The sequence below is a fragment of the Lonchura striata genome, chromosome 27 (assembly GCF_050655825.1).
Source record: "Lonchura striata isolate lonStrDom1 chromosome 27, ASM5065582v1, whole genome shotgun sequence".
In the NCBI taxonomy this organism is placed as follows: Eukaryota; Metazoa; Chordata; class Aves; order Passeriformes; family Estrildidae; genus Lonchura; species Lonchura striata.
In genome coordinates this window covers 3,473,296-3,492,936 of record NC_140729.1, presented here as the reverse complement: position 1 = coordinate 3,492,936, position 19,641 = coordinate 3,473,296, and the positions used below count along the sequence as shown (strand labels likewise).

The 19,641-nt window shown below is 54.1% G+C and overlaps 1 protein-coding gene across 1 annotated transcript; it reads right to left on the bottom strand.

Moving 5' to 3' along the window:
• Positions 1-653: 653 nt before the first annotated feature.
• On the bottom strand, positions 654-18,745 carry RND2 (Rho family GTPase 2). Its single transcript, XM_021532850.3, has 5 exons — positions 18,639-18,745; positions 18,475-18,562; positions 7,193-7,302; positions 3,336-3,470; positions 654-2,084 (listed from the first exon to the last, which is right to left on the bottom strand). The coding sequence occupies exons 1-5, from the start codon at positions 18,738-18,740 to the stop codon at positions 1,836-1,838; spliced, it is 684 nt and encodes a 227-aa protein (XP_021388525.1). The 5' UTR covers positions 18,741-18,745; the 3' UTR covers positions 654-1,835.
• Positions 18,746-19,641: the final 896 nt, after the last annotated feature.

Genomic DNA, 19,641 nt, shown 5'->3' with positions numbered 1-19,641 from the left:
TCTGAGGAGCAGGCAGTGACTCTCGTGTGCCACTGACTGCTACGATGCAAGCAGGGATCTGGTTTTGTTCAATAATGTTTGCAAGGGCTCTGGGGAACCTAGAGCGTGCAAGAAAAGCACCAAGATGCTGAGGGTTGCTCTCAACACACTGCCTTGCTCAGTTCCTCCTCCTCTCAGACTGCAGCTGGGAATTTTCGCGCTCTTGCAACCTGCACACAGCACGAGTGTCCAGTCACTGATGGAGCTTTTCTTGTCCTGATAAATCAGCAGTTCCCATTCCCCAAAACTCCTTCACCGTGCAGCTGCAGCCTAAGACCTGGGTGTGAGAGCACACACAAAATACTGAGTCAAAAGCTATTGCTGGAGTGAGGACAGAGCTCCTGGCAGCTCAGGCTGCTGAATCAGGCACAGACAACTTGCAAATGCTGCACAAAATTTCAGGAGTCGGGACAGAGGGAGAGCCTATTCAAGGCAGGTGTTTCAGCTCCAAAATGAGTACATGCAGATAAGGCCTCTGGGTTTTTCACTGAAGGGGGTGCACAAGTGTATTTCAAGAGCTAGAGAGACATTAGGATACAAAGGTAAGTTGGGCAGTAAGAGGTTTTGAGAGGATGTGTGGTTTGACTTAAAAACAAACACAGCCAAGCACCACAGATTTTCCAATCATGTTTATTTTTCCTGTAGCCCACAGACACAGCTGGATCTGGCAACAGAGCAGATTCTATTTTTCCATAAAGTGTCCATGTGACATTAAGCCCAGGCTAATACTGTCATCAAAGGCATTCAGAGGGGACAGCAGCAGAAGCAATGGGAGGTGCTGGGAGGAGGCCAGACAGCAAGGCACAAGGGCAGGGAGCACCTCCTCTCCCACTGCCACAGCAGAGACAGGGTGCAGATATGCAGAAAGTCATTTTTTCTCATTGATACCAGACAAACACAGCACCATGCAACACAATCTGCAGCTGGGAGTGGGTGAGGAGCAGGATATGGATTGTTATTGCAGTTATTGTTGGGAGCCATGTGTGCAGGACAGGGGAGAGCCCAGGGAGTGCCCAGGTGTCAGCAAAGCTCCCCAGGGGCATTTGCTTGCTGAAGGGAACCACGATTCTCAGGATGCATCTAGTGGGACACACCTCTCCCTTAGAGCCAGATCCACTTGGTTGCATTTCAAATGCAGTTTGAGTATCTGAAATGCTGTGGGAAGAGACATCTGTCTTTTCTCTCTGCAGGAGGTGGACTGCTGTGGTGTCTCATCAGGGTAAGGTTCCTTCCCAGCCTGCCCTCCCTCCCAGCTCTGGCCCAGACCTGCACCTTCCATGGCATCTGCTGTCCAACCTGGCTGAGCAGCATCACCTCAAACATCATTTCCCTTCTCAAGGAAGATTGGAAGAATACCTTCTCCTGATTGCACTCTGCTGCTCACAGTGCCCCTGCTCCCTCCAGCCCAGGTCCCACGCAGCCCCCACCCCACACTGTGAGCTGCACAGCTGCACACAGGCAGGGCCTGGGCTGTGGGCACAGGAGGGTGGCACACAGGGGTATCTCTCCCTTTTACTTTGTTTCACCCAGTCACAGACCTTCCAGCACCCGAATGCTCCTCTGCCAAGTGGTTCCTTCATCCCAAGCAATCTGCACAGCAGCAGCCAGCCCAGAATTCTCCACAGTGCAGGGCGACTCGTGCAGCCCTGCGTGCAGCTGGGACCTTTGCTCAGCCCTGGAGACTGAGGAAAAGGCTTTGGAAAGGCAGGCTGGCTCCTGCAGCCAGCACCACGCCCTTGTCTCAGCCGGTCACTGTACAAATGGACAACACACACACATTATTTACAGCCCATTTTTCACATGATGGAGCAGCTCTTGGCTCGGTCTTTCCTGATCTCTGTGTCACTCAGTAAGTCTGTCCTGCCAGGCATCTGTGACGCCCGCTTCAGTCCCCGTTTGGAGTTGCTGCGCTTCAAGTTCTTGTGCACCCTGTTGACCGAGGCCAGCGTGGTCACATGGAACACGTCCCGCACGCTGTTCTCCGACACCTTGGAGGAGCACTCTGCGTAGGCCACCGCCCCGATCTGCCGTGCCAGCGCGCTGCCCTGCAGGCCAGACACACACCAGGGACAGGACAGGGTCAGGACACCTCGCTGGCCTCCCCCACAGCCCTGCCAGAGCACGGCGGCACCACGGGGACACAGCGGCTCCCCAGCACTGCAAGGCTCTGGGACAGCCCCAGAGGTGAGGGCAGCCTCCTGAGCAGACCCCTGGGCCCTGGCTTGTTGCAGATGATACATAGATATGATTGTTCATAAATAATACAGCTAGGATGAGAACAGTTCTCCCAGCTAGCCGGATGAAACCCCTGCCTTTGGATGGGTCCTGGGGTGTATGGCTCATCCCACACCTCTGTACTCTCCCCTAAAACATTAGTGCATGCAACCCCATTGGATATGCCTTATCCCAACCCACCTCAAAGCCCCCCTGATAAGGAGGCTTCGAGGGGCCACGCGGTCCCTTGGAACTTCCTCCCCTCTTGGAACCTCTTCCCCTCTCCTGGAACTTCCCCTCCCTTGGAGCTTCCCCTCTCCTAAACCCTCCTTTTGTCTCTCCCCTCTTCCATCCTCTCAGGCCCAGCCAAGTGCTGCGCCTGGGAGCACGAGGCAGGACCCTCCTGCACCCCCAATAAACCTCTTTCCCCAAGAGCAAACTTCAGAGATCTCTGCCTCCCTTCATCCACACCGTGCAAGGAGCGTGCTATTTTCCTCACTGGGTTACTGGCATTTGTCATTCACACAGTGCCACCCCTGCAGCTGGGACACCTGGGCAGCCCCCCTTGCCTGAAGTCACCTGCTCTGCACAGCACAGAGCCAGGCACAGCAGCAGCTCAGAGTGCAGCTGCCCCTGCACCAGAGTCTGGGGCTGTTGCCAGCCTGGAGACACTGCTGGCTCCTCTGGAGGTCACTGGCACCATCCCCTCAGCCCTTCAGCCATGGCTTCTTCCCTCCTGCAGTTTTGTCCCTACGCAGAACCCAAGCAGGAATCACTGGGAGCAGAAAGAGCTGCACTGAACTGGAGATGCAGAAGGACAACAATCCCCTTTAGCCAGTCCAACTTGCCAAATCAGGCACCTCCACCTGCTTTGAGGAATGTCTTTTTTTGGCTACTAACTGGCTGGCTGCTCAGCAGAGCATCAGGAATAAGTCAGGGTCTTCCAGAGCTGGGGACAAGAGTGGTGGAAACACGAGCAGCTCCGAGCCCCCGAGCCACGATCAAAGCAGCTGCAGAGCAAGTCCTGGGTGCAGTGGGTGCCAGAGCAGAGCCTCCCCTCCCTGGGCACTGCCCAAGCTCACCTGCTCGTGGGTCACGGGGATGAGGCGCTGCTTGGAGAGCTCCCGCAGCGTGTTGAGGTCTGTCCTCATGTCCAGCTTGCAGCCCACCAGCACGATCTTCGCGTTGGGGCAGAACTCCTGCGTCTCCCCTTGCCACTGCGGAGGAAAGGAGAGCCTCTGGTGTGTGTGGCTTTTCCAAACGGGGTGTCACAACTCTTCAAACACTGGTTAGCATATCAGGGCTCTTTAATGACTGCCAAGGTCAAGAATGGGAATGGCCAGAGTTCCCCTTGGACTACTTTATGCTCACCTGTTCCAGGTTATGCCCTGCAAACCTGCCCCATCCAAGTGTGGTCCCCTCTGCAAGGCCACAGGAGGCCAGGCCTGGCTGTGGGAAAACAACAGCCACACAGTCTGGTGCTCAGATCTGGGACCACAAGGGTCAACATGGCCAGTGGAGAGCTCTTTGCAAACTCACACACTATTTATTACTGGGAACCACCTGTTAGAGACATTATGATATTCAGAGCGTAGCTATAGCCAGGGAAATTAAGAATTGAAGCAATGGAAAGAGAAGGCCAGGGCAAACATCCATGTCCTTCATATAAATGACTCCTTTCAGAGCTCCCAAAGTGAATGCCTGATGTCAGCTGTGTCTGCAGCAGTAAATAAATCCATCACCTGTGACCTCCCCCGGGGGAGACCTGCACGGCTCCATCAGCATGTCAATGCTCCAGTTACTTATCTAGTGGTGCTGAAGTAGAAAGCAGATAATAAATAGAGATTACACCAACTGAAGTGTCACTTGAAATTAGCAATTTCCTGCTATGATAACTCAGGGTTAAGCATATACCCTGGGCAATTAGAAGCAGAAAGGAAGCCAAGCCACCAAACCCAGTGTCCACAACCTCGTGGGGAAGGGAGTGCCAAGAACCACCCAAATGTCATTCAACCAGTATCAGACCAAAGCAACTGCAAAATATGAAAAATCTTATTTTCTATCAGGAGGTTATCTTGGGTATCTTCAGGTATCTGCTTGCCAAGGACTCAAACACCCCCTGGGCAGCTGGAGATCATGGTGCTGCAGCCACAGAGCACCAAAGGCCTACACACCCCCCAGTGAACACATCCAGTTCTTTTGGAGCTGGAATTCAAGCACCCTAATTTACGTGAGGGATTTGAGCTACAAGGTCTGTTCACACCTGGCAGAGGCCACAACCTCTGTGGTGACACAGGGCTCTCTAGTCTGTGCAGAGAGCTGTGACCCTCTTCCTGCATGACTGCACCTCTGGCAGCCCAAACCCTGTTGTGCTATCAAGACTTGTCAGAAGCAAGGCACCACTCCATGAAACCTCGCTCAGCATGAAAGGCAGAGCTGCTTGCTTGCCCTCCCTCAGATGCCTCTGCTCCTTCGACTGTACATGCTGTACAGCAGCCCAGGCATCAGAGGGGAGGCATTAATAAAGATTTCCTCTGCTGAATTTTGGCCTGAGGCATGAACAGGAAATGTTATTTTCCTTATTTGCCTGATATCACAAGCTAAAACCCATTTCAACTTCATGGTGTCTTAGGAATTTTCCTCACTGTCATAAGGCTGTGAGCCTGCACCAAAGGAAACAAGGCATCAACTCAGAGGCACTTAAGAAATCCCCTGGGATTTAGGGTTTATTTTAAGTTACCATATCAAAAAAACATTGCCTAGCAGCACTCAAAACATCTGTGAGGCTGTACAGGGAAAGGCATGCACTGAGCAGGGTGGACTCACATGAAGAGTGTGCAGAGAGACAAATAATTTCCAGCCCCACCTAATTATTGAGAGGTTTATATTTCATTAAGGTGTAAGTGATTCATTTGAATTATTATTCTGCTGACTCCCAAGTTGAGCAGTGAATTCTTTGAGTCTACATGAAACACTCTCCCTCCACCCAGCCTGCTTGGTACCCGGGACCTGCTCTGGAAGCCAACACTGATCCATTGACCAATTTATCTGAAGGGTCTTTGTCCCCTCACCAGGACACTCCTGAGACAAAGATCCACTTCTCAGCCCTGCCAGCAGCTGAGTAAGAGGCACTTGCTTCAGCACAACATTTGGCAAAATGTGGAGAGGCCAAGAGGCCAGCCAGCACAATGTGACATGTTCAGGCTGTGGCCATCCCAGCCCTGGGGCTCTCTGAGGAGAACAGCCACGGGAGCTGCTGCTCTGTGGTGCTTTTCATGCCTTGGTGTCTCCGAGTGTCACAAATGAGATGCCAGCCTCCCAGGACAGGATGCAGCTGCCAGATGCTTTCTTGCACAGCAGAACCACAGCTCCCTGAATGCAGGGAAGGAAGCAGGGCACAGCCAGGACCAAGGGATGCAATGAGGAAGCCACTGAGCCTCACTCCTCTGAGCAGCACTCCGAGCTGCTGGACTTCACCTCAGAGGAAAGCCTTGTGTGGGACCTTCTTGCAGAAGAGACCCACTGGAGACCAGCCAGGGCTGCTCCAAGCAGATCCCCAGCCCTGTGAGGCTCTCTGGGACCTGCCAGCTGGAATATCAGCTGTGCTGAAAGGCACTAAGGTGCAGGTAGAGAACTCTCAGCTGTTCCCACAGAGCACGGCCGCTCAGCTGTGCCAGGGCAGGCTTGGGGCCCTGCCTGCTCTCCAGGCCAGTGGCATTGTGCCATCTCATCCTATTAATTCACTTCACATTCAGCACCACAGCTCATCATTTCTGTTGACGAGCTATACAGAACTGATTGCTGTCTTTTTTGCTATGCAGATGCTGAACTGAGGGGAGAGCCAAAAAACAGCAAACTGCTTGCTTGGAAACAAGCACCAGGGGCTACTTCCCAGCTGCTGCAGGCAATCCATAGGCACTGGTGGTTCTGCTGACAGAGATCCATAGTACCCTCCAAGGTCTTGATGGAAAACAGAACAAATGCCCAACATTTCTCTGAGCACTCACACTGGTACATGTGAACACAGCCAGACCCCACACACATGATGCAAGCTGCTGTGAGCTTCACCATTCCCTAGGTTCCTTCCAAATGGAAATATTTTGCATTCTGCACGTGTTGGAACTCAAAATGTCCCTCTGACATTTTTAGAGGTTCCAGACCTTGGTCAGAAGTATTTTACACCCCGGCAGGCAGCTGGAAACAGCTGTGATTTTGAGTTTGAGCCATGGAATGAGTTACCAACTTTGAAGGTGGAACAAGCAGTCACAACGGGTTAGATAATATAGTAGAAGTAGTTGCAAAGTAGAGGGGAAAACTTTTTAGTATTGTACAGGGGGGTTTTAGCACCTGTACAGGGCGGTTTTTACTTTGTACATGGGGGTCAGAAGTTCTACGATGGAGGAAAGTGGGCTGATCCTGTTCTTCCTCCTTCTTCTTCCTTGCCTCCATGTTCTTGGTGATGTTGGCACTTATGGATTGGTTTAGAGTAGAAAAGCACTTTGTAATAAAGGTAGTAGGTATTGGGGGAAAACTATAAACATGTAATATGTAATGTATCATATAAAAGATAGCAGCAGCCCTGGGCGGGGAAGGAGAAGAAGAAGACAGCAGACAGAGAGGATGTCAGGGTGTGTGTGTGCCTCTGCCTGAGCTGTGAGCAAACCACAGCAGCCCAAGAAGAAAATCTTTTAGATAACTTGCAATAAACTGCCTTGAGACCGAACAACAAGAGGCTGCAGAGTTTTCCTTTGGAAGCACGGGCTGGAGGAGAGACTTTCCCACCACACAGAGCCCCTGACCCAGGCCGGGGCTCCGACATGCGCAGCCCAAGCAGAGCACAGAGCTCCAGGCAAGCCACAGAGCTGTGAGCCCTGCCGGGGTCCCGAGGGCACAGGGCGGCCGTGCTGGGGCAGAGCAGCCTCTGCCTGCTGGGACTCACCTTCTTGAGCACGCTGTCCAGGGTCTCGGGGCGGCTGATGTCAAAGCAGATGAGCACGGCGTCCGAGTCCGGGTAAGCCAAGGGCCGCACGTTGTCGTAATAGGCCGAGCCTGCGGAGAGGAGAGGGGTCAGCAGGACCAAGGGCAGCCCGAAACCCCCAGCAGGCTTTAATTCCAGTAACAACTTGTGATGAACAAAACAGCCTTGCTGGGACACAATGTTAATGAGCTAATTGCTCCTGGGAATCACCTACCCCCCCCACCCACCCTCGCTACCATTCTAAGGCTGGGATGCAAAATAGGGAGACCAGTGGAATCATGTGAGGGGGTTTGGGGGATGAAAACACCCCTAAATGGAAGGCTGGGCACAGTGGAGGGGCTGGATGGGTGTGCTGGTTGGGGAAAAGGGAACCACATCCCTGGTCTGTGTCTGACCTGTCACCAGAGCCTGCAGGGGACCAGACTGGACTGGGCTGTGGGAAGCAGGCACAAAAGAACAGCAGGAGGGAAGGAGAGGGGACAGCTGCTGCTGAATTTCGGCAACAGATCCCAGCTCATCCCCTCACCCTTCAGCTCTTCCTGGTGTCAGCAAGAGGGAAGGAGAGGGAGAGATGCTGCTGGACTTGGCAGCAGGCTCTGCACATCCCCTCACCCTGCGGCTACCAGTGAGCCAGGAGGGAAGGAGAGAGGACGGTGTGCTGGGACTTCAGATGCAGACTGCACAGCTCTGCACCTCCGGCCACTTCAGATACAGACTGCACAGCTCTGCACCTCGGCCGCTTCAGATACAGACTGCACAGCTCTGCACCTCCAGTCACTTCAGATACAGACTGCACAGCTCTGCACCTCCGGCCACTTCAGATACAGACTGCACAGCTCAGCACCTCCAGCTGATGCAGATACAGACTGCACAGCTCTGCACCTCTGGTCACTTCAGATACAGACTGCACAGCTCTTCACCTCCAGCTACCAGCGTGCCATGGAGACTCCAGGGACAGATTCTGCAGCCTTCTCCCCTTCAGCTACCAGGGAAAAAGCTACAACAGCGGGGGCGAGCTCCATGTCGAGCCCCCTGCCCAGCTGATCTTTTTAATAAAGAGCTGAACATTAATAAAGGCATAAGCCCTGCTCGTTTCACTGGAGACACTGCCACGCCACAGACAGCTCTGCTGGAGCGGTGACCACACGCCAGAAGGTTCAGCAGGGTTGGACTGGCAGAGGATTTTAGTTCCTTTGTTTAGGCATGGAAGTCGGATATTTTGCCTTTGTTTTCTTATATCTGCCCCTTGACAGAGGGAAGAGGCAAGTTTTGCATCCCTCTCCCTCCCTGGTGCAGCAGTGCTGCTGGGGATGCTGCTCACGCAGGAGGCTCAGCACCGCACACGCCTGGCTCACCACTCACGCCTGGATTCCATCACTTGTCATGCCACTGCTGCATCCCTCGCAGTGCAAAGGTGTGGCTGAGAAAAGACAGCAAATGCTGCTGCTGGGTTTTATCCTTCCTTGCTGTCTTTATACAGGACAGCTTGCTGACAGAGGTTGTGAGAATTTGTGGCAGGTAAAAATGAGTTGCCTTCTTTCTGGATTTGTGCTGGGAAAAGTCAGATTCTTTTTGGTATATAAAAGAAGTGACAGGATTTGGTGAATGAGCTATAAATGGAAGGGGATGATTCTGCATTCCACAGGAACTGAGAGCCGGCAAAGAGCCCAGCCTGAATCCTGCATGGCTTCTGCTACAAACATGAGCACACACACACCCCTTCAATGCAAATTTTGGGCAGGAAAGTCACAGTGCCATAGCGTTTTTATTTGCACTGCACTCTGTTGGCAAGTGCAGACACCTCAGCAAACAATCATGGAGCAATCAGCCTCACTGCTGCTTAAAAACACTGTTTTGGTTTTATATTGCAAAGACAAATGATTTAAACTTCCTGGAGGGATGAGAAGCAGATTTTATTTATGGAAAGAGGAAACAGAGACACCAGAGTCCTTGTTGAATCTGCCTCCTCCAAAAGCAGGACTGCCCACCCTAGGCTGAGGAAGCCAGACCTGCTTCCTGCTGCAGCTCCTCGGGATGTCTGGACCTGGCACTTTCCCACCCCGGGAGAAGGGTGCAGCCCAGGTGTCAGGTGGCTCCTTGATGAAGTTCAGCACCTGATGAATTATGGATGAAGGTGGCTTGTGTTTCAGGAAGGATGGAAATGAGCCTGGGCTGGGCACCAGAGGAGAATGGGCTGATGCTCTGCAGGAGCTCCAACCCCAGGTGCTGTGTGCACAGGGGCTCCCAGCTGAGGTGCAGAGTGGGGCACAGTCCCCAGCACAGCAGGAGCTCTGCAAACACCTGGGGAGCAGAGCCTGACGCTCCTGCCTCTGCCCAGAGCCCACATGGGGCAGGCTGAGGGATTTGTGGAGCCTTCCCAAACCCTGCCCAGTGCCAGAGACTGGCCATCCAGCTCAAACCATGGTACCAACAACAGCACAGCTCCAGGGCCAGCCCAGCCCCTGCCACTCCCAGGCAGCCAGGGGAAGGTGCCCTGGATTTGATGTGCAATTGGATTCCCAGCAAAATTGGCTACAGGTGTCTCCAGCTCTTACAGCCAGCCCAGGAGAGCAAAGGCACCTGCACCCCCTGCTCCTCTTGGGGAGAGATGGGGCTCTGTCCCTGCAAAGTCACTGGGAAGGGAAAGGGTTGGGATCAGCACAGAAGAAACAGACCCTGACCCCTGCAGAGCCCAGCCCTCTTCCTAGAGGGAAAGTCGTGCTCCCTAATGGAAAGGAGCCAGTCCCTGTGGCATCTTGGGCAGCTCTGGGGACAGGGATGCCAGACAGGCAGGCAGGGTGAGCCAGGGTGACCCAGTGTCCAGAGCACAGAGTTTCTGACCTCGCCTCAGGCTCACACCTGGCAGAGGTACACCTGGGCAGAGTCAGTCACACCTGGGCAGAGTCAGTCACACCTGGGCAGAGTCACAGCCAGATGAGCCAGCCCAGCACAGCCCGGGGCTGCTTTCACAGGCAGCACCAAGCACAGCAGTGCTGAGCTCCCCTTTGAACATCTTTTCAGTCTCACGTTTGCCATGGGCTGACAGAACAACACAGCACAGGACGGGAGATCCAGGGCTGATCTGCATGCCTGAATTAGCCCGGTCCTTTATCTGAGCCCTGCCCTCTCCCCCATGCACACTGGGCTGTCTGCCTCCAGACAGGGGCCCTGGTGCTGGAGGAAACGTTCCCACGCACATCCTCTCCCTGCAGCTTCTCAGTTTTACATAAACACTTCAGATAAATCTACCCCCTCCCAGCCGAGGAATGCTCCTTTTGTAGGGGCAGCTTTGGCTCATTCAGCACAGACATTGCCACAGCAAACTGTATCTTAGCAACCTGCTGCTCCTCAGCAGCCAGCCAGCCCCTCAGCACAGAGCCCACAGCGCTGCTGCAGCCCCAGCACCCCACAGGACCCCCATGGGTCACCCAGTGCCAGCAATCCTGCCAGCAATCCTGCTCCCATCACCTGGGACCACAGCGGGAGAGATTCCTGCGCTGGCAGGAGGAGCTGAGGGAAGCACGAGGTAAAGAACCTTCTCTTTTTAAATGTGATCAAAATTTGCTTCACATTCATTAACTTTCTGCTCCAGCTCCAAAGGGCAGGAGTCAGCCCTGGCACCTGAGCTGGCATTCAGCTCCCAGCCAGAGGCAGCAGCTTCTGCCCGCCCCAGGAGACTGAGAGAAACCCCTGGGGACCCAGAGCCAGCTCTGCTCTGTGGGGCAGGAAATCTGCATTGCTCCCAGCCAAGGTAATCCCCAGTTTGCTCTGGAGACATCTCTACTGAATCAGGGAATTGTTTGGGTGATTAATCTTCTAGGTTTTGCATCTATTACTTTTTCATTGCATATGACAATTAAAAAAAACACCAAAAACTAAACAAAACACCCCCCAAAACCTCACCTAAGCAAGCCAAAAAAGCCAGAGCCTTCAACTCAAGCTCTTCAGTTTTATGGATTATGAGCACTTGACACCTTACAGATACTCCAGCAAGACACTCCAGAGACCCAGTCTGGCAATTCCAAACACAGAGAGGAGCCCAAGGCTGGTGTGTCTGCAGATTCAGCCTTCCTTTACTGCATGAGTCATTCTCCCACTTGGCATCCAGGTCTGCAAGAAACAGGACCTAAGTGCATCTGTTCATGATTAAAGAGAAAACTGGGGCAAGCCTACAACCAGCTTAAAAATAAAATCCACATTGTTGTCTACAATTCAGGGGTGGATACAAGCATGAGTAGCTCCTCTTTCCCCTTGGCTGGTAGATCCTGGAGTGCCTGGCAGTGCAGCTCAATGCCACTCTTGGGCAGGGGACAGAAATATGCTGTTTCATCTATACCAACAGGGTGCTAATCTTCATTTGATCTTTATTAGCTGTTCTAGAGATGATGAGCCTCCTCACACAGACACCCTCCATCCAACAATAGGGCTTTACACACCAGGAAAGCCAGACTGCTTGCAGAGCCATGATCTGCTCTGCAAGGGGCTCCCACAGCCCAGCTCTGGCATAAAACAGAGATGAGCACTGCCAAAACCTCAATTTCTCAGCAGCACACTTGTCTTGGGGGGCTCTCTGTAAACTCTCCCCAAAGGGGCAGCAATGCTGCTTTCTGCAGGGACTGCCAAGAGCAGCCTTCATGGAACGAAACACAAACTCATCCCAGCTTTCTGGAGGGCTACACTGACAAAACAAAGAGGTTTGGGTCACCTCCCCACACAGAGGTGACAAATGAGCACCAGCCCCTAGAGATGACAGAGGATGTCCACTCTGCCAGACAGATCCCAGCCAGGGTTCAGCCAAGCTCTGGCTAAGAGGACTTGGTCCTGCTTTGGCAGCTTTGTCAACAGCCCCAGGACTCCCACAACCTTCTGCCCTGGCTGAACTTTTGCTTGTGCAACATCACTGCAAACCCCTGAAGTATAGGAAAGGAGGAATCTGCTCTGTGACATAGAATGAACACTCTTCTGGGAGGTGCACAACTGAAAAAAACAGCTCATCAGTTTGGACAATTAACCTCTGCTCCTAATTCTTACAGTGCACGTACAAAAATCAGTGAATTACTAAAGAGCCCAGCTGGCACACCTTCAGGATGAAGGGAATGGTATTTGCATAGGCTGAGGTGGCACTTCTGGGCCCTTCTCCAGATCTCATCACTTGAAGCCTGCCCCTCAGGAGGAGGCTGTTCTGCTGGATTTACCAGTGCAGGAATCCCCAGCTCAGGCAGGCACTGAGGCACTCCTGTGTCCTGCCTCACATATGCAGCTACCTGTGGTCCAGAGAAGCTTGCTCAGGTGCAAACCTCCCTCCAGCAACTGTGAGGAGCCCCTGGAAGCTCCTGCTGGCTCCTGGGGGAGCACCACGGGGTGTCTGGCACGGCAGGACTGCGTCTGCAGATGCAGCTGAGGAGCTCTCCCAGCCTTTTCATGCCTGCAGCAGCTGATCAGGGAGACAAACGGGGTCACAAGCCCCTTCCTGGCACTCCTGCCATGTCACAAGGACAGCTGGCATCGCCACAACGTGCCTGTCATGCTTTCTGCAGGGTACAACAGAGACCTAGAGCAGCAAGAGCTTCCTGCAGCACAGCCAGCACACACTCTGCCCTCAGGGAGCAGGGCTGAGGGCTGAATGAACACAATTCCCTTGGTGCAGTGCTGCACATTTCAGGTTCACTGTTCACAGGCATCAGATCCCTCCCCAAGCATTTGGCTGCCAGATAAGGTTTCTTCCCACAGGGAAGGCTGGGCCTGTACACTTGCAAAGTTTAATGGAGTGGAGATTTTATCTTCAGAATCTGGGGCAAAAGGAGCAGGGAGAGCAGAGCATAGGAGGGAGCAGATCACCTCTGGGCTGTGGGAAAGGGGTCTGCACCTGAGCTGGGAACAAACCCACCCCACAGAACATCCTTCCTTGGCCACAAGGTCACAGCAGCCAGCAGGGCCAGCTAGTTGTCCCTAAAGGCAACGTTCCTCAGCAACTCCCACAACTCCCAGGACATCTCATGGCCCCACAGAGGCTTCAGCCTCTCAGATCTGTAGGGGACAAAGGATGGATGTGGTGTAGGGGACAAAGGATGGAAGATGCCACAGGGATCATCAGAGCAGAACCAGCCTCCATCCCTGAGCCACACAGCACTGCAGCATGCCCCCCACACTGTGCACAGCCCAGAGGGATGATCCTCCTGGGCACTGCCCTGCCCTGTCTTGTCCTGTCATGTCTCCTCAAGGTCCATCCTCCACCCACTTCAGTATCAGCATTTCTGCTGCAACCCTTTCAAGTTCTGTCTGACTGGTTACTGACCTGCGTGAGAATGTGACCCAGCTGCACGTATTTTTAGGATTAACTACATATTTCTGCTGAGGCACAACACAAGCATGCTGGTTTTAGGCTCTCTGAACAGGAAGCATGGGAGGAGCTCTTTTGGTATGGAAAGGGCAGCTCCACGTTTTCTCTGTGCCTCAGAGTGCAAGTAGCATTGAAGTCTTTCTGAGACAGAGCTTGTTCTGACACTTTGGGAGAGGCAGCCATGGCAATCCTGGAGCTGCACGCTGGGAATCCAGGCACAGACAGCCACAGCATCCATGGAGATGCCATTGCTAAACTCAGCCCCTTTCAGCTCTCTAATCTCATCAACATTCCTCAGTAGTTCCCTTAAAAGAAGGATCTGTTATCACAGCCTGTGGGTTCCCACACAGGCCATTCCAAGGCAGACTGTTTGCTGAGCACAGGCAAAGAGGGAGGCGGAGGGGGTTTGCAATTCACAGCGTTATTCTTGTCTTGAAAGCACATCTGCTGAAGAGACAGCGGCTGTGGAGGGCTGGCAGCCACGCAGCTCCTCTGCTCTGAGCTGAGCAGGCATTGCTGAACCCGAGCACTGACCCTTGCAACACTGCAGGCTGCAGCAGGCACTGCGACTCTCCACCACGCTGCATCCTGACGGGCCACAAAGGACAGTCCCCTCCAGCAGCTTTCCAAGGCAACAATGACCTTGTGCAAGGCACAACACCAGCCTGGGTCTCCCACTGAGCACTGGCAAAGATATCCCAACCAGAAGCAGGCAGCTCTACTCTGCAGCTCAGTCTGCATCAGCAAAAGATGCATCAAGCAGCTCCAAGGCCTCAGGTCACTCCCTGCTCTGCCTGCCTGCACTTTGAGGCCACAGGCACACCAGGAGAGCCTCCCAGCATAGAGGGGCTGAGCCAAAAACAAAGAACTCAGTCCAGGCTGCAAGGTACAGTGTAGGCTCTTCACCATCATTATTGAAAACAGAACAAAAAGTCCACCTAGATACAGGATAAAGCCTCAGACCTGCCAGCACCAGTGCTGCCAACCCAGGCCTTGCTGAGGCACTGTGGGCAGCAGCATGGCTTGAGCTCCTCTCCCCTTTCTTGCTCTCAGTGTCAGGGAAATGCTGCAGAACAGGCAGGGCATTGGGCCAGTCCAGCGTGGGCAGCGGGGGCACTGGCAATGCCAGCAGTGGTGGGACACACTCCAAGCACAGGGACACCCAGGGCAGCAGGGCAGTCCTGGGCACCCTGCTCACTGGAGGTTCTCTCTGCCAAACACCTGCCGAGCACCTTAATGGTTCCACCTCCAGATCTCCTGGAGCTGGCAGACCTGGTCCCCGGGCAGCAGGGCAGTCCTGGGCAGCCTGGTCCCTGGGCAGCAGGGCAGTCCTGGGCAGCCTGGTCCCCGGGCAGCAGGGCACCCTGCTCACTGGAGGCTCTCTCTGCCAAACACCTGCCGAGCACCTCAGTGGTTCCACCTCCAGACCTCCCGGAGCTGGGCAGACCCGGGGACACTCCCTGATCCCACGGGGAAAGAAGTATTGCATTGCTGAGGAGAAGCTCCCTGCCCCGGCACGCCTGGGGGTAACAATGCTCCCTCCCAGACCTGACGCACTCAAACGAAACTCGAAACTCGCCCACTCCTTGCGGAGCATCGCTAATGATCACCAGGCATCCTCCACCTGCCGCGAGGAACAAAGCTCTTCCCGCTGGGTCCCGGCACAGGCACTGCGGGTCTGGGAGGCTCCCAGCCCTTTGGGAACAGCACTCCCAAGCCAGCAGAATTCCCACTGAACAGGAGTTTCCCCCACCACAAAATACCAGCCCTGTGCAGAGGAGTTGCTTCCGCGCTGAGCGTGTTCAGCCAAAAGAATTTGCCAGAACAGGAGCAGGGACAAAAAGGGCAGCAAAGCACCGTGTCCTCCAGAAGGCTCACGAGTCAATCCCTGGAGCTGCAGCCATGCCTACCCCATCCAGGCTCTGCAGCCCTTCCCTCACAGACAAAGATGTCAAACTGCTTTTCTGTGGAGGCTCTAGCAAACAGCACGTAGCACTGGGAACAGGAGGCATGGGACATCCCTGACATGCTGTGAAAAGGAACCTGAAGCAATTTTACTCCCATGATCTGTCCCAAGCTGGCACAAAAATGGAAACAAACACAAAACTCAACCAGAATATGTTGGACAAGCGGATTTTTTCCCTGGTACATCCCTGGATCTAAGGCACATTTGAGACAGTGCAGAGTCCCAGCATCTGTCCTGCCAGAGCACCACAGGTTTCACCCTGCAATTCTCAAAGCTGGAAACTCTCCAGAGTCACCCTCCAGCCCCAGAAAACCTTGTCAATGGACAAAGAGTTAAAAGACATTTAAAGAAAATCAGAGGTTACAATACAAATTGGGGGCCATTCAGTTCTCCATCACTTCCATGCACTCGATGTCAATATTCCTCTAATGAGAGTCCCTGCCTGCCAGCTGCCAGTGTCACAGCCTGTGTTTGCCCCTTAGCAGGAAGGGTCAGTTCAGCTCCAAAGGCTGCATTTTCCAGCACTCTGCTGTCACCAGGATGACAGGACACGGGGAGAAGGCAACACCCTGGGCTGTACGGGGCTGACCAGTGGGATGGCTGAGTGGCCAGGCAGGCTGCAGCCACACTCAGGCATCATAAAGGAGTTTTCCAGGCCAGCCTGCACTTCCCCATCACCCACTGCTGAGTGATGCTCAGCTCCCTCTGTGCAGCTTCCAGAGTCTCCAACTGCTTCCTCAACTAAGTATGGGGCAAGGGAAATTAATTAAAAAGTAAAAAACAAGATCCACCTCCTCTCTCCAGGTCTCTGCTGATTTCTCAGGGAATTTCACTTCAAATCACTTATCTAAGAGATGGAGAGCATTTAAAATAGGAAGTGTTCCCCTCCTCATGTCAGGATTGCCCTTTCTCACTCTTGCTAGGATGGAATTTATCATGAACAATAAACCCCTACATGAAAATCAGCTTAAAAGAAAGAGTTAGGTAGCCCAGAGAGAAGGGAAGTGCCCACCAATGCCTGTCATTCATGGGGGGGTGGGCAATGAGCTACTCCTGATCCTTCAGCTGAGCTGGTTCAACTCACTATGATGCAAAACTTCTTTTGCCAAAGCTGCCATTCGTAAGGGCCTCTGAAGGCTAGTGGAAACTTAATACAGGTTTTCAGTCTACAGCTAAAAATTTCAGTTTGATTACCAGGGAAAACTGCTGTGAAGTGCTTTGCAGGATTGTTTATTAAGAACTAGCTCCTGTGTATTTCAAATCAAAGGGAATTTATCTGGAAAACCACCTGATGAACTCCATCTACAGCAAAGCTGTTAAAAAGGTCTGACATTTTTCACAGGAGAAAAGAGAAAAAATCAAAGTCCATTATTTTTTGGCTGCAGAGACAAATATTGGAAAAACATCTTTTGTCGCAAGGGGGAAAAATGAACGTGTGACAGCATCAGATGCAGGTGCCAGATACATTCTTAAAGGACTTTTTATCATGTCCTTCTCTTTAAACATTTGTAAGACCAAAGCAGATCATTCTGGAGGATTCCTAAAAAGCAAGCAATGCTTCAAACATGCTTCTACACCCCGCAAAGGTGACATTTTTTCTATCAAACACAGATACTCAGGAGCAAAGCCATTCAGTGCCTAGCAAAGATAACCCACCACATCCCCAAGCCCAAGTTTTGAACTCCCCCAGCCGTGGGGTGAACAAGATGTGGGTGAACACTCATGAGCACCCCAGTGACATGTGAGGTCGGCCACCCCTGAGTCCTGGCACGCCCTGAGCAGCTTCAAGGAGCCCAGGACCAGCCAGGATGGTTTCACTGTGGCCACATCTGAGAATCTCCAAACACACACCAGCCCAGCAGCAACCACTCTGCAAGGGTTTCCATGTAACCACCACTGTGTGCTTCAAGCACAGCTCCTGCTCACACACCGAGAGCCAACGCTTCATCCCCAGCCCTGCCCCAGGAGCCAGTGTCCTCACGGCTCATCACAGCTCACAGCTTGCCAGCAAGATGAATTGAATTCCCTTTTTGTCTCAGGGAATAAAAATCAGCAAAGCAAGGTCTCCTGGGTCAGGAAGCTCCAGAAGAAGACTCAAACATATTTTACATGTTTGGGCTAGTCCAAGACTCAGTAAAGCACTACTCTAGGTAGAGCTATGCTAATCCTATAGCTGTCATTTAATGAATGCAAAATTACAGCAAGGAATCTGAATGAACAAGAGGAAAAGAAAGTCCTACGTCATGTTTTCATTTACTCCTGTTCTTGGACACTGAGAGGACCTCATTTGTCATCAGGATTCCAGAAATTATGAGAATGTGGGGAAAGAGCCTCAGCAAGTACACGATGTATATTCATCAGCAGAGCACAGCATTCAGCTGCACTGCCTGTACAAAAGGATCCAAAGGTAAATTACAAAGTGCATGCGAACTTTGTGGGATGCTAATATTTCTATTAGCTCTGCATCACGCACTTCTCTTCCGACTCATGCCTTCACTGAGGCATGAGCAGGCACGAAGTTTGGGACAGGTCTCGGTGGGCTGGGACACTGTTCCCGGCGCTTTGAGCGGAACCGCAAGGGAGGACACAAAGCAGCAAAACCAAACCAAGCCAAGAAGCCGCCAGCGAGCCCCAGAGGCTCTGAGGCAGCGCCAGGGCATCCCTCCCGAGGCGAGGCCTCCCTCCTCCCCGCTCGCCTCCGGCCCCGCCGCAGCCGCTCCCGGTTCTCTCGCCGTTCGCCGTCTCCGGTGCAGCCCCGCAGAGCTGCGGGACACGGGAGCGCCCGCCCGCCCGGCGCTACCGGCGCTGCCCGGGAGGCTCGCAGGGCTCGGAGCCGCTGCCCCAGGCACGGCCCGACCCGGCGGCTCCGGGAACGGGGATCCCACGGGTCGGAGGGACGCGGCCGGCGCCGCCACCCCCGCGCAGCCCCCGGCCCACCTGAGGTGTCCCACATGTTGAGCTCCGTGCGCTGCTTGTCGATCTCGAAGCTGGCCGTGTAGTTCTCGAAGACGGTGGGCACGTAGCTCTGGGGGACGGAGGGAGAGCAGAGGTGAGCTGAGGTGATGCGGAGCCCGGCCCGCCCTCCCGCAGCCCTCCCGCACCTCGGGGTAGCAGTCCTTGGCGAAGACGTGCAGCAGCGCCGTCTTGCCGCACTGCGTGTCCCCCACCACCACGATCTTGCAGCGCTCCAGGTGCCCCTCCATGGTGCGGGGCCGCCGCGCCCGCGCCGCCGCTTTACCGGGCCGGCCCCGGCCTGGCCGCGCCCCCGGCCCCGACGGCACCAACCAGGCGCGGAGCGGCCCCGGCGCTGGGCAGGGCCCCGCCGCCACGGCCGCGGCCCCGGGAGCCGCCCCCGCCGCCCCTCGGGCCGTCCCCTCGGCGCTGCCGCCGCCGCCCGTCGCGGCCCCGCGCACGGCGGGCGGAGGATGCGGGTCCGCGCCCGGGATGCGCCCGCACCGCCGGGGCTGCCCCCGGCCCCGCGCTGCTTCCCCTGGCCCGAGAGATGCTCTTTTCAGCGGCGCCCCCAGCGCCGGTGCTGCCCGGGGAAGCGGAGCTGTTCCCTGGGGAATTCGGCAGGGACGGGGACAGCCGGCGTGCTCAAAAACCCCGCAGCCCCGATGGCCGCGGCCAAGGGACATCAGCGGGGCAGGGAAGCAGTGTCTGCAGCAGCTGCGTGACCCCAGGCTGGCCCCACAGCCCTCTGCAGAGAGGGCAGCGATTTCTGCTCTCCATCCCTCCTTGACAGCACATCTATAAATTACAGGCAGATATTTTAATTAGCAGGCTTCTCTGCTGCTAGTATTTTGTTGGCCACGCTGCAGGAAGATTCACCTAAATGGCAAACTGGCTGTCACAAAATGCAGTAAAAATAGACACAAGGAAGACAAAGAAGGCCTGGAGAAAAGGAAATGAAAATGTTTTGGCAGCGAAACAACATTATTAATGGACTGAGGGGGCAGATTGTTTCTGCTGAAATCACAGTCATATTATGCATATAAATACTGGTGCTGTGAATGGTGTTGGAACAAGTAAAGAGCAAAACCAGGGTGCATGGCATGGGGGGTTGCCATGCAGGTACCCAGTGGTTTCAGGTGCTTCTTGGCT

Coding starts and splice junctions, on each gene's coding strand:
- RND2 (XM_021532850.3), bottom strand. CDS start 18,740: ATGGAGGGGCACCTGGAGCGCTGCAAGATCGTGGTGGTGGGGGACACG. Junction 3,471..7,192: donor TGGACAGCGTGCTCAAGAAG/GTGAGTCCCAGC, acceptor TTTCCTCCGCAG/TGGCAAGGGGAGACGCAGGA. Junction 2,085..3,335: donor TCCCCGTGACCCACGAGCAG/GTGAGCTTGGGC, acceptor TCTGGCCTGCAG/GGCAGCGCGCTGGCACGGCA.